This window comes from Pseudophryne corroboree, chromosome 9, assembly GCF_028390025.1.
Source record: "Pseudophryne corroboree isolate aPseCor3 chromosome 9, aPseCor3.hap2, whole genome shotgun sequence".
Classification (NCBI taxonomy): domain Eukaryota; kingdom Metazoa; phylum Chordata; class Amphibia; order Anura; family Myobatrachidae; genus Pseudophryne; species Pseudophryne corroboree.
In genome coordinates, this window is record NC_086452.1 from 364861886 (window position 1) to 364875670 (window position 13785).

At 43.7% G+C, this 13785-nt stretch overlaps 1 protein-coding gene across 1 annotated transcript in view; it reads left to right on the forward strand.

The window, feature by feature from the left end:
* The window catches only part of LOC134958822 (zinc finger CCCH domain-containing protein 7B-like), a 296536-nt gene extending 286184 nt beyond the window's left edge, over window positions 1-10352 (forward strand). Inside the window, exon 24 of the mRNA XM_063941538.1 lies at window positions 7088-10352. Coding sequence (XP_063797608.1) covers window positions 7088-7316 — 229 coding nt within the window. The 3' untranslated portion in view covers window positions 7317-10352. The remainder of the gene's footprint in view (window positions 1-7087) is intronic.
* Window positions 10353-13785: the final 3433 nt, after the last annotated feature.

Here is a 13785-nt window from a genome sequence, read left to right on the forward strand (position 1 = left end):
ACCTTTGGTTAAAATATTACCCTGTTTGGGGGAGGGTGGGCACAAACTTTTTACTAATTTAGTCTTCAGATTGGGCGCTCTTTTGAAAATGCAGTTTGGGTTCTCAGGTAGTTCCTTCCCTATAATCGGATATTTTTTAAGTATCTTCCAATGTTTTTTTATAACCCTTTTTACCTGCTGATGTTGGGAACTATAATTGAAGACTAAATTAGTAAAAAGTTTGTGCCCACCCTCCCCCAAACAGGGTAATATTTTAACCAAAGGTTTTTTTAGATGTGGAAGTTGTGTAGGATGCAGACAAATACCCAACACATTTGGCAAAAAAATGGTTGAGGTTGATATTAATAAAAAGAAGTTCAAGATCAATCAATTTTTAACGTGTCATTCTTTTAATGTCGTATATGCCATCGAATGCACATGTGGCAAATTTTATATAGGTAGGACGGGTAGGGCTTTTAAAGTAAGACTGGGGGAACATTTGGGAAACATTAGGAAAGGTATAGACACACATGCACTTTCGAAACATTTTAAAGAAATTCATGACAGTGATATTAGACATATTAAGAATTTTTATGTATTAAAGAAAGTCCTTCCTGATGCCCGAGGAGGAGACATTGCGGTCAAATTAGCTAAAAATGAGATGACCCTAATATACAATTATAATACTCTAATCCCTAACGGCATCAATAAAGATTTCGAATTGAAATGGTTTTTATAAGAACATTGTATTAACTTATGAATTATGATTTTGTAAATTTAATTGTATTTATTTATTTTTTATTTACATATGGTGCCGGATTTTATCTTTGGGGGAAGAATGAATGACTATTGCCTTTTCAAATAATTACCCTAACAACAAAGGACGTTTTATTATGCGGTGAGCGGCTGAATGTAAAGAAAATCCCGGAACTAATGGTGGAACGCAAAATCCGCCGGGACCGGAAGTGACGTAGACGCGGAATCTGCCGTGACCGGAAGTGACGGAAACGGAAGTACGTCACTACCAGAAAGAACAGTAGGATGCACATGCGGGTCACCCGGCGGATGTGACGTCACTTAAAAAACCGGGAACTTGAAAAACAGATCTTGTGAGACCAGAACATTTGCCGCCAAGGAGGGAAACACTAATGTCTGGAAAGGATAAGGGGATGGGATGTCTAATAGTGTTAAGTATAGGATGCTTAGAGGATAGGTGTATCCATGTCTGGAAATAGGTATTTGCTCATGGGAGATGATGTCATCAGTATGGGGGTATAAATAGGATATCCTCTGGAATGGGAACAATACATGCCTTGAAAAAGATACTTCAAAGTATTGAAACGCGTTAGCTGGTGACCAAGTGGGAGTCTGGATAGGACCCATAGGAGGACTTGCGAGGGGCCGGGGACGCCTGGTTTATTTTTCTATCTGTCTTGTGATTTCTATCTTATGGTGAGAGTCCAGCCATCCCATTTGGCTTTTTTATATTTATTAAAGCAGTATTACACTATATTTGTTCCCATTCTGTTTTTATGAGAATCTTGTCTATGGAGTGATGTGTGGATGAAACATTGTGGACCATTTGAGGAAAATTCATATCCTCCCTCTTGTACCACGTACATTGCCTTGTGACACCTATATTATGGTGAGAGTCCAATTATTTCATTTGGTTTTATATATCCGTGAAAGCAGTATTACACTATATCTGCCCTTATCCCCTTTTTTATGAGAATCCTTCATATGGAGTGATGGACGGATGAATTACTGAGGACTACTCAAGGATAACCCATATCCTCTCTCTCATATTGCGCATATTGTCTATTGTTTAGACACTACCATCTGGTACGGATTATACCTCATTTATAGATTATTTGGGTTTAAAAGTTGACAGTACTACACTATTGTGCACTTTATTTCTTTCTGAGGGCAAGAACGGGTGTTGAATAAAGAATACTCAGAAATATCCTCAAAGACTTTAATCAAGCGCCTGAAGAGAACCTGGTGATATTTTGTGTTTTGTAACTTGTTCCTTAAATTAGGTGCTTTTCTATATATAAATATAGGTCGATCAGGTAGGACTTCCTTCAAGATCGGATCTTTCTTTATAATGGCCCAGTGTTTTTTAAAGGATCGTTCCAGGGTCTTGTGTTGCGTGTTGTATCCTGTTATAAATGCAAATTCAAAGCGGTTAGTACTTTTTTCATTCGGGATTTTCGTCTCCAGAAGAGAATTTCTATTTATTCCAGCCACTTCTTCTTTGATTGTTCTAACTGAGGACTCTTCATAACCACATCGATTGAACCGTTCTTCCAAAATGTCTGCTTGCTGTCTATATATTGCATCGTCCGAGCAGTTCCGTTTGACTCTCCACAGCCAATTTACATGATGGCAGCTATTCCTATCTATCTAGGTTTGGCAATCGGTGGGCTTGGTATATGTCTTTGTACAGAGTTTACCTCCCTGAGCATATATGGTTAAATCAAGGAAGTCCACCGTATCTGTACTGATTTTAAAGCTGAATTCTATATTAAGACCATTGGTATTAAGGGTAGGTACAAAATTCTTCCAGGAGTAATCCATCACCCCTCCATATAAAGATCACGTCGTCAATATAACGTTTCCATAACACCAGGTTCGCCCCGAATGAGTTTGATTCCCAAATGAAATAATTTTCCCATTTGCCCATAAAGATGTTAGCGTAGCTAGGGGCGAACCTGGTGCCCATCGCTGTCCCTATCTTTTGGAGAAAAATATCTCCATTAAATTTGAAGTAATTATTCAACAGAATAAGTTTCACTCCATCGACAATGAATTTCTGGATAGGGTCATCTAAATCACTTTTGCTCAAAAAATCTGTCACCGCTAGGCAGCTAGCCTCATGATTGATGATAGTATATAGGGACTTTACGTCTGCTGTTACTAGATGCATACCTTCTTCCCATGGTATTGTAGGTAAGTATGTGAGGAGATCCTTAGCATGCTTTAAATGTGATCGATTTTTGTTCACCAAAGGTTGCAGGAAATGATCAATCATTGCTGACAGGTTGGCTGTAGGGGAATTGATACCGGAGACTATAGGGCGTCCAGGGGGGTGCTTAGAGTCCTTATGCACCTTTGGTAATAAATATATAACAGGAATCACAGGATCTTTAATCAAAATAAATTCCTGCTCCTTAACATTCAGAACTTTCAGTTCCCCATATTTTTTTACCAGTGACTCCAACTTGTTTAATATTTCATCCGCTGGGTCCGCTCTTAGCTTATGGTACGTGCTACGATCTCCCAGATGTATCTCGACTTCTTTAATGTACCACTCTCTGTCCATAAGTACTACCCCGCCGCCTTTATCGGCGGGCTTTATGACTAAGTCTGGGTTGGTTTTCAATCCTTTAAGGGCTGCTCTTTCTTTAAATGTAAGATTACACTTGACCCCATTACTCTTGAGGTTTTTAAGATCTTCCTGTATTAGGCCCATAAATGTCTCCATATAATTCCCCTTCATATGTTGGGGGTAAAAAAACGATTTGGGTCTAAAATGTGTTTCTCCAATTAATTCAGTTTCTCCTAATGTCCTAACTGTGTCTTTTGAAAGAAAAAATTTTTTTAGACATAGTTTCCGAATAAATCTATGGATATCAATAAATGTAGCAAATTTATCGATAGAGGTAGTGGGGGCATATTTTAATCCTTTCTCTAATACGGAGGTCTCAAATCTCGACAATATATGTGAGCTGATGTTGAAGATCTTTATACCTCCCACTTCCATACTTGTAGATGGTAAATTTTCAGCATTGTCAACCATATTGTTCTGTCCCTGATCTAAAATGGTTTCTGCCTCACTAGTTGTCGTAACTTTATTCCTCCTATTTTTACCATTCGGACGGGTTCTCTTTTTCGGTTTCTTATTTTTTATACCACCCCTTTTTCCCCTTCGAGCTTTAGAATAAAGGTTTATCTGAAATGAGGTCTTCTCGTTCTCCTCTCTAAAAAATTATCCTCTCTGCTTAGGGGAGCATACCGATTCCTTTGTAGCTGTGGTGTATTATGAGTGTTGTTGTCTCTCCTCCATCGGTATCCATTAGTCCTTTCCTCTGATCTATCCCTATATGTTCTATATTGATCCTTTCTTGTGGGTAAATTATAGTGTCTTTCAATTTTGTTTCTATTATTCTCTCTTGGATAATCTCTATTCCTTCTTCTCTGCTGTTCATTTCTGTCCATCCGGTCAGTTGCCCTCTCTCGACTTCTGTCTCTAGGAGGGCCCCTCTTCTTATTGGTATGTATTTGCCATTTATCTATATCTACTTCTCTAGATGGAGAGATTCTCTGGAAATCAATAGAGACATCTAAATCCCCTGTTTCTTCTCGTAGTTCCTTTTCTTTCTTGTCTCTAATGAATTTCCTCATTTTCCTGTCCACAAGGACTTTCTCATTCTTTTTGATATTAGCTTCAATCCTCAGTTCAAACTCCTTATAATCGGTGAGGTCCGAAAATGGAACTATTAGATTCTTATATTTCTTAATCTCTATATCAAGGTCTTCCAATTCTCTCCTTCGTTCTTCTATAATAAGATTCATGAGGGCATAAAAACAATTACTTCTAATTCTGTCCCATTCCTCTTTAAAAACCTCCGATGCACTCTCAAAGGAGGCTTTTTTATTGATTTGTAGGCCCTTTGGGATAATTTGGCTGGAGACGTACTTTTCTAAAGTAACAGTCTCCCACCAGTCAAGCGGAGCCTCTGCTTCGAAACCAACCAGTGCTGATTCAGTCAGACAACTTCACCGCTGTGGCTCATGTAAACCGACAAGGCGGCACAAGGAGCAGGGTGGCGATGGTGGAAGCCACCAGAATTCTTCGCTGGGCGGAGAATCACGTCAGTGCACTGTCAGCAGTGTTCATCCCGGGAGTGGACAACTGGGAAGCAGACTTCCTCAGCAGGCACGACCTCCACCCGGGGGAGTGGGGACTTCATCAAGAAGTCTTCGCACAGATTGCAAGTCGGTGGGAACTGCCACAGGTGGACATGATGGCATCCCGCCTCAACAAAAAACTACAGAGGTATTGCGCCAGGTCAAGGGACCCTCAGGCGATAGCTGTAGACGCCCTGGTAACACCGTGGGTGTTCCAGTCTGTCTATGTATTCCCTCCTCTTCCTCTCATACCAAAGGTGTTGAGAATCGTAAGAAAAAGAGGAGTGAGAACAATACTCATTGTTCCGGATTGGCCAAGAAGGACTTGGTATCCAGATCTGCAAGAAATGCTCACGGAGGACCCGTGGCCTCTTCCTCTAGGACAGGACTTGTTGCAACAAGGGCCTTGTCTGTTCCAAGACTTACCGCTGCTGCGTTTGACGGCATGGCGGGTGAACGCCGGATCCTAGCGGAAAAAGGCATTCCGGATGAGGTAATTCCTACGCTGATAAAGGCTAGGAAGGACGTGACGGCTCAACATTATCACCGTATATGGCGAAAATATGTTGCTTGGTGTGAGGCCAGGAATGCCCCTACGGAGGAATTCCAGCTGGGCCGTTTCCTTCACTTCCTACAGTCAGGAGTGACTTTGGGCCTAAAATTGGGTTCCATTAAGGTCCAGATTTCGTCCCTATCCATTTTCTTTCAAAAAGAGCTGGCTTCTCTACCTGAAGTTCAGACGTTTGTGAAGGGAGTGCTGCATATTCAGCCCCCTTTTGAGCCCCCGGTGGCACCTTGGGATCTTAACGTGGTGTTGAGTTTCCTGAAATCCCACTGGTTTGAACCACTCAAAACGGTGGAATTGAAATATCTCACGTGGAAGGTGGTCATGCTACTGGCCTTGGCTTCGGCTAGGCGTGTGTCAGAATTGGCGGCTTTATCACATAAAAGCCCCTATTTGGTTTTCCATGCGGATAGAGCAGAGTTGCGGACCCGTCCACAATTCCTGCCAAAAGTGGTTTCATCTTTTCATATAAACCAACCTATTGTGGTGCCTGTGGCTACTACTGACTTGGAGGTTTCCGAGTTGCTTGATGTGGTCAGGGCTTTGAAGGTTTATGTAGCCAGAACGGCTAGGGTCAGGAAAACAGAATCTTTGTTTATCCTGTATGCTTCCAACAAGCTTGGTGCTCCTGCTTCAAAGCAGACTATTGCTCGCTGGATCTGTAACACGATTCAGCAGGCTCATTCTGCGGCTGGATTGCCGCTGCCAAAATCAGTTAAGGCCCATTCCACTAGGAAGGTGGGCTCTTCTTGGGCGGCTGCCCGAGGGGTCTCGGCATTACAGCTGTGCCGAGCGGCTACTTGGTCAGGTTCAAACACTTTTGCAAAGTTCTACAAGTTTGATACCCTGGCTGAGGAGGACCTTGTGTTTGCTCATTCGGTGCTGCAGAGTCATCCGCACTCTCCTGCCCGTTTGGGAGCTTTGGTATAATCCCCATGGTTCTTACGGAGTCCCCAGCATCCACTAGGACGTTAGCGAAAATAAGATTTTACTTACCGGTAAATCTATTTCTCGTAGTCCGTAGTGGATGCTGGGCGCCCGTCCCAAGTGCGGACTTCTTCTGCAATACTTGTATATAGTTATTGCTGCAATAAGGGCTATATTATTGTTGCATCAGGGTTGCACTGATGCTCTGTTGTTGTTCATACTGTTGACTGGGTAAGTTTATCACAAGTTATACGGTGTGATTGGTGTGGCTGGTATGTATCTTGCCCTGGATTTCCAAAATCCTTTCCTTGTACTGTCAGCTCTTCCGGGCACAGTTTCTCTAACTGAGGTCTGGAGGAGGGACATAGATTTACCGGTAAGTAAAATCTTTTTTTTTTTTGGTGGTGTTTTCTTCGAAAAAGTGACAGGAAACCCCAATTAGTGCACAGTGTCCCCTCACATGGCGAGTGAGCCAGGTGCCTCGCTCCGCTACGGCTGCGTTCGGCACAGGTTACTATTCCCAATTGTAGTCCACGTGGATCGTAAAGTATGAAAAAGTAAAAAAAAATGAACAAATATGTGAATAACTCATGTTGACCTAGTACATGTCGACCTGTATCTCCTAGTGGCATCTCCTATGACGATTATTTGTAGCCGTATTGATCTTCTGATGCTGTAATTTCTCTCCACACCCCACGCCAGGTTTGAGGAGACACAGAGTTGCCCCAATGACAACAATTGCCCCTTTGCTCATGGAGCTGAAGAATTGGCAGAATGGCATGAGCGAAGAAAGGTTTTACAGTTTAAGGTTTCCAAAGCCCGTAAAGACATGCTACTGGAGCCTAGCGACTCTGACTTTGGCAAATACTCCTTCCTTATGCAAGATTTGGCAGAAGTATCTGAAGAGAGAGGGACAGAAGACACATTGTGAAACAAACTCTTCTCCTCGTAACCAATATTTACAATGTTGGCTCTAATTGATAGAGCTGGGTCTTACATTCAAACAGTATGTTTTTGATTTATTGATGACATCTTCATAACAGATGGTAATTTCCTCTGTCGTTAGTGAGTACTGGTCTGCCTTTGGACATTCGGTCAGTGGGTGAGTCTTCGGCATTTGTGAAAAGTTTTGTGACATGGTGTGCGATATTTTGTCCTTTTTCCAGGTGTGGTGCCTCTTGATACTAGTTTCCATTACTTATTATATTGTTACATATGGAGCTAACCGTCTGTCCAAAAGACCTAGCAACATCTTCAGTACGTAGACCAGAAGAGGATCTGCAGTGAAGGGTTGGTAACATTTCATCCTAAAAATTAAAAACTTCATAAGCCTACAGATCCCATGTACTTTTATTTACTCTCTCTGAAAATATTAGGTGTTTACTCATATGATTCATTTAAAGGAGAGCGCTTAATTTCACAGCTGCAACAAAAGTAATAGTTACACCTACTATGCCCTAGAAGGCTCCAGAAGGCACCATGGGTCTTCCCCATGACCTGACAGATAATTAGTTTATAGCAATGATTACTGATAAGTGTTTGCGAGTGCTAGGGCTTGGATGATTTAATGGTATTGCCAGTTTATTAAACTGCACACTTCACCCAAAACCCAATGGTAAAATGTGGTTGGATATTCTTTTTGATGCTTATTTCCACATACAAGTGTTATTTACAGGCAGGGATGTTTGCTGTGAAGAGGGTAATCTCTTTCATTGCATCATTCTGCCCCACTTCAATCATTCAAAGGTTGGTAGGGCTAGATTGTATAGTTGGCTTTTCACCATTGGACGATCTGCTCTGATCATTAATATATGGGCGGCTCGTAATTCCAGGACAGTGGGTAAGGGCGAGTCAGATTTACAAGACTGTTTTTTGGGTAAGGGGAGTCCACTATTCTGCTTGTGTATTAGGTCATTAAAATAATGTAAGTAGACATCCTTTTAGCATACAGAATAGTAAGTGAGAGTGCAAACATGATTACTGGGGGAATATTGAACAGTTCCCTGTTTTAGGGTTCATTTTTAAGGTGGCTTGATAATTATGGCTGCCAGCATCTATAAGGGCAGAGTTTAGGGTTCCAGCATTGCAGCATCAATGTTTACACATTCTAACAATTAATTTAATTATGTTAAAAAAAATTTGATAATGAATGCTTTTTCTTTATTGTGTACTAATGTTACTTCAACATTTTGTGCTGTAATTATTTTTTGGGGGGCAACGTTATTTGTCAAATAAAAACAGGTATTAAATCGTCTGGAAATTACTATTACTATTTGTGTAATAAGTATTTCCGGATTATAAGATTTAGTAATATTAATGAAAGAATTTTCTTTAAACTTTTGGGGGGAAAAACAGCAAACAAAACAACACAGAAACAGATTGTAAGTGTAAAAGAATGTGTTCCTTGTTGACAATTGAGTATTAATTACTATTCGTCAGTACTGTCTATGAAATATACAGATCTGAAGTTCATGACCTTTGCACACCTACTGTTATAACCCTGCCATCAGAGTATATACAGGAACTCAGAGGTCATCTGTGATGTGCTTTTGAGTGTAACTTATTTTAATGGAATGTACAACAAAAAAAATGACCTCATTGATGCTCAAGAACAATTTCATACATATTCCACATTAAATACAGTTACTGTGTATGATGCTTAAAGGACCACTAAAGCTACAATATAAGTTGTTTTCCATTTTACTGATAACATTCGCACATAATCATTGAAGGTTGAAAAGCTCATCAGAAGTTATGCGAGAGAGTGAGGAAATTTTTCCTTTAAACACCTAGGGCCGGATGTAAAGAAGTTCAAGGGGGTCATTATGACCTGTTCGTAGCTGTGCTAAATTTAGCACAGCTACGATCACTGACACAGACAGGCGGGGGGGCGCCCGGCACAACGCTAGTCCGCCCCGTATATCAGGCCCGGCCCGACCGCACAAGTACAAAAGTATGCTTTTGTACTTGTAGAGTAACTCCCAGCCATCGCAGCTCCTGCGGCTGGCCAGGAGTTACTTGTCGCTGCCAGGGTCACGGCAGCCGCTGTGCCCCCCTCCGTGCCGCGAAAACGCCAGCCAAACGCCGCCGTGCCGCCCCCTCCAGCCCAGCTACCGCCTCTGTCTGTCATTCAGGCGGAAGCGATCGCTAGGCGCCGACGGCCGTCTGGCATGCTCAGGTGCGCTCCGGCGCATGTGCAGTTCTGACCCGATCGCACCGCTGCAAAAAACTGCAGCGTGCGTTCAGGTCGGAATGGTGCCCCCCCCCCCAAGTCGGCCGGAGGTGTGGGGGCAATGTTTTTTTAAGCATCGATCGTGTACAAGGCAAAACCATGCCTTATACATGATTGCCGCTTTAAAAAAATTGTCCGAGTTCAGGCAGGAACCCTCACATCCGGTTAACTCGGACTTCATTACATCCTGCCCCAGATTTTCTGTCACTCACATAGGTGTTTTCTACAGCACACATCTATACTGTATTGTATCCAATTAAGAAAGAGAAGATAGGTGTCATTCTAGATGAATTGCTGAAAACTTGCTGAAAAGCACAGAAAAAAATCCAAAAAGATAAATCAGTGTTTAGTAAGTGGCAGGCTGACATGCAAGCCTTCACATTTACATTGCAGGGATCTTTTCTGAGCCTGAGATGGCTGATTAGGGAGAATAGCTTGCACTGAGCTCTACAGAAGGTGTTCTTATAAGTGATAAGTATCATAATTTGTGTCCTGATATCAAAATGAATACTGTATAATCATTTATGAATGTTTCAAGATGCCTTTTTGTATTTGATCAGCTTGTACTTAACAAACAAGCAGTTCACATATTGCCAATATTTGAGTATTGGATGAGAGTCTACACTGGGTTGACTATCCTGCAGTTTCATCTTATGCAATGTGTTAAAGTGGATTTACTATGCAAAATGAACTTTGGCTCATAAAAAAATTAAATAAAAGTATCTTCTACTTGTAGCTGTCCATTGTGTTATTGAGAATGTTCTTGATGTGCAGTTTACTATGCAGCCAAGTGTCTACAAAATGTGTAACCTATACCACATAGACCTAGGCAGAGGTTGCTGCAGAAAGATACTCCTTTCACATACACAAATAACCCGGTATCGACCCGGAATATTGCCAGGTCGACATGGGTCGCTGTGAAAGGGTCACGTCAGAAATCCCAGGTCGCCTGACCCGGCAATTCAACCCGGGTTAGAAGAAGAGTTATTACCAGGTCAGGTGCAGTGTGAACGGGTTACTCAGGTTGTTGTGACCCGGTACCCATTCACTGCATAGGGAGAGGTGGTGCGGAGATTGTCATCTCGCAGTGCCGCCTCAGCTCCTCTCCCGATTCCGTCCCCGCCCCGGAATGGCAACCCGACCCGGTGGTGTGTTGGGTCCAATGCTGGGTCCCACCCAGGAAGGACACATTTCCAATTCCTGGGTGTGACCTGGCATTGTGATCTGAAACCGATATTAGAGGTACCCGGAACTCTAAAAGGTCAGCAGTGGTATTCCTTGGTGCATAAGGGATTCATTATTAGTCTAAATGTGTCTACAGTATTATTGGATGTGGTATGTTAGGTAGATTAGACTTAAGTCGACAGTGTCTAGGTTGATAGTAAGTAGGTCGACATGGTTTCTAGGTCGACAGGGACTCTAAGTCGACATGAGAAAATGTCGACATGAGTTTTTTTACTTTTCTCTTACGTCCTAGAGAATGCTGGGGACTCCGTAAGGACCATGGGGAATAGACTGGCTCCGCAGGAGACATGGGCACTAAAAAGAACTTTAGGTATGGGTGTGCACTGGCTCCTCCCTCTATGCCCCTCCTCCAGACCTCAGTTTAATACTGTGCCCAGAGGAGACTGGGTGCACTACAGGGAGCTCTCCTGAGCTTCCTGTAAAAAAGTATTTTGTTAGGTTTTTTATTTTCAGGGAGACCTGCTGGCAACAGGCACCCTGCATCGTGGGACTGAGGAGAGAGAAGCAGACCTACTTAAATGTTAGACTCTGCTTCTTAGGCTACTGGACACCATTAGCTCCAGAGGGAGTCAGAACGCAGGTCTCCCCTAGCGGTTCGTCCCGGAGCCGTGCCGCCGTCCTCCTCGCAGATAGAAGATAGAAGCCGGGTGAGTATAGGAAGGCAGAAGACTTCAAAGCAAAGTCGGCAGAAGACGTCAGATCTTCAGTGAGGTAACGCTCAGCGGTAACGCTGCGCGCCATTGCTCCCACGGGCACACACACAGCGGACACTGTTGGGTGCGGGGGGGGGGGGGGGCGCCCTGGGCAGCAATGTGGACCTCGACACTGGCAATAGGTACATACAAAAATTTTAGTATTATTTCAGACCCCCGCCAGTTTAAAGAAAGAGCGGGACTGAAGCCCGCCACTGAGGGGGCGGGGCTTCTCCCTCAGCACTCACCAGCGCCATTTTCTCCACAAGCACACGCTGAGAAGCTGGCTCCCCAGACTCTCCCCTGCTGATCACCGGTGACGGAGGGTTTTAAAGAAGGGGTGGGGGGGCACATAATTTGGCGCAGTGAATAGTGCTGTATCTGGGTAATATTTTTTCTTTTCCCAGGGTTATTGGCGCTGGGTGTGTGCTGGCAGACTCTCTCTATGTCTCTCCAAAGGGCCTTTTGGGGGAACTATCTCCAGATAGTTTTCCCTGAGTGAGTGGTGTCGGTACGTGCGTGTCGGCATGTCTGAAGCGGAAGGCTCTCCTAGGGATGAGGTGGAGCGTATTAGTGTGGTGTCTCCGTCGGCAACACCGACACATGACTGGATGGAAATGTGGAATATTTTAAATGCAAATGTTAATTTATTGCACAAACGTTTGGACAAAGCAGAATCCAGGGACAGTACAGAGGGTCATACCCTGCCTTTCCTATGGGTCTCAAAAACGCCCACTTTCCCTGGTAGTTGACACAGATACCGACACGGATTCTGAATCCAGTGTTGATTATGATGATGCGAGGTTGCAGCCAAAATTGGCAAAGAGTATTCATTATATGATTATTGCTATTAAGGATGTGCTGCATATTATAGATGACCCCGCGGTGCCTAATCCGAAAATCCACATGTTTAAAGAAAAGAAGCCTGAGGTTACTTTTCCACCTTCTTTTGAATTAAATGAGTTATTTGAAAGTGCTTGGGAAACTCCAGACAAGAAGCTGCAGATTCCCGAAAGGATTCTTATGGCTTATCCTTTCCAGATCAAGGACAGGATACGGTGGGAATCATCCCCAAGGGTGGATAAAGCGTTGACGCGCCTTTCCAAAAAGGTGGCGCTGCCGTCGCAGGATACTGCTGCCCTCAGGGATCCTGCTGATCGCAAGCAAGAAACTCAGACCGGCAATAGCGTCGGCTTGGGTTTGTAGCGCTGTACTAGCGTGGACAGATACCTTATCTACTGATGTGGATACGATGGATAGGGATTCTATCTTATTGACCCTGGGTCATATTAAGGATGCGGTCCTTTATATGAGAGATGCTCAGGGATAAAGGCATACTGGGGTCCAGAGCGAACGCTATGGCAGTTTCTGCCAGGCGAGCACTGTGGACCCGACAGTGGTCGGGTGATGCCGACTCAAAACGGCATATGGAAGTTTTACCTTACAAGTGTGAGGAGTTGTTTGGGGAAGGTCTCGTGGACCTAGTTTCCACGGCTACGGCAGGTAAATCAACCTTTTTACCTTATGTTTCCTCACAGCCTAGGAAAACGCCACCTTATCAGATGCAGTCCTTTCGGCCGCATAAATCCAAGAGGGCTCGGGGATCTTCCTTTCTTGCCAGAGGTAAGGGCAAGGGGAAAAAGCTGCCAACTACAGCCAGTTCCCAGGATCAAAAGTCCTCCCCGGCCTCTACTAAATCCACAGCATGACGCTGGGGCTCCGCGGGTGGAGTCCGCTCTGGTGGGGGCACGTCTTCGTCTTTTCAGCTAGGTCTGGATTCATTCTCAGGTGGACCCCTGGGCAATAGACATTGTTTCCCGGGGGTACTAGCTGGAATTCGAAGAGGTGCCCCCTCGCCGGTTTTTCAAATCGGCACTGCCGACTTCTTCCCCAGAGAGGGAGGTAATTTTGGCAGCAATTCAAAAATTGTGTCTCCAACAAGTAGTGGTCAAGGTTCCCCTGCTGCAGCAGGGGATGGGCTATTACTCAACCCTCTTTGTGGTCCCGAAACCGGACGGTTCGGTCAGACCCATTCTAAATTTAAAATCCTTAAACCTATACTTAAAGAGGTTCGAGTTTAAGATGGAGTCGCTCAGGGCAGTCATTGCAAGTCTGGAAGAGGGAGATTATATGGTGTCTCTAGACATAAAGGATGCATACGTTCATGTCCCCATTTATCAACCTCATCAGGCGTTCCTGAGATTTGTGGTGGAGGATTATCACTACCAATT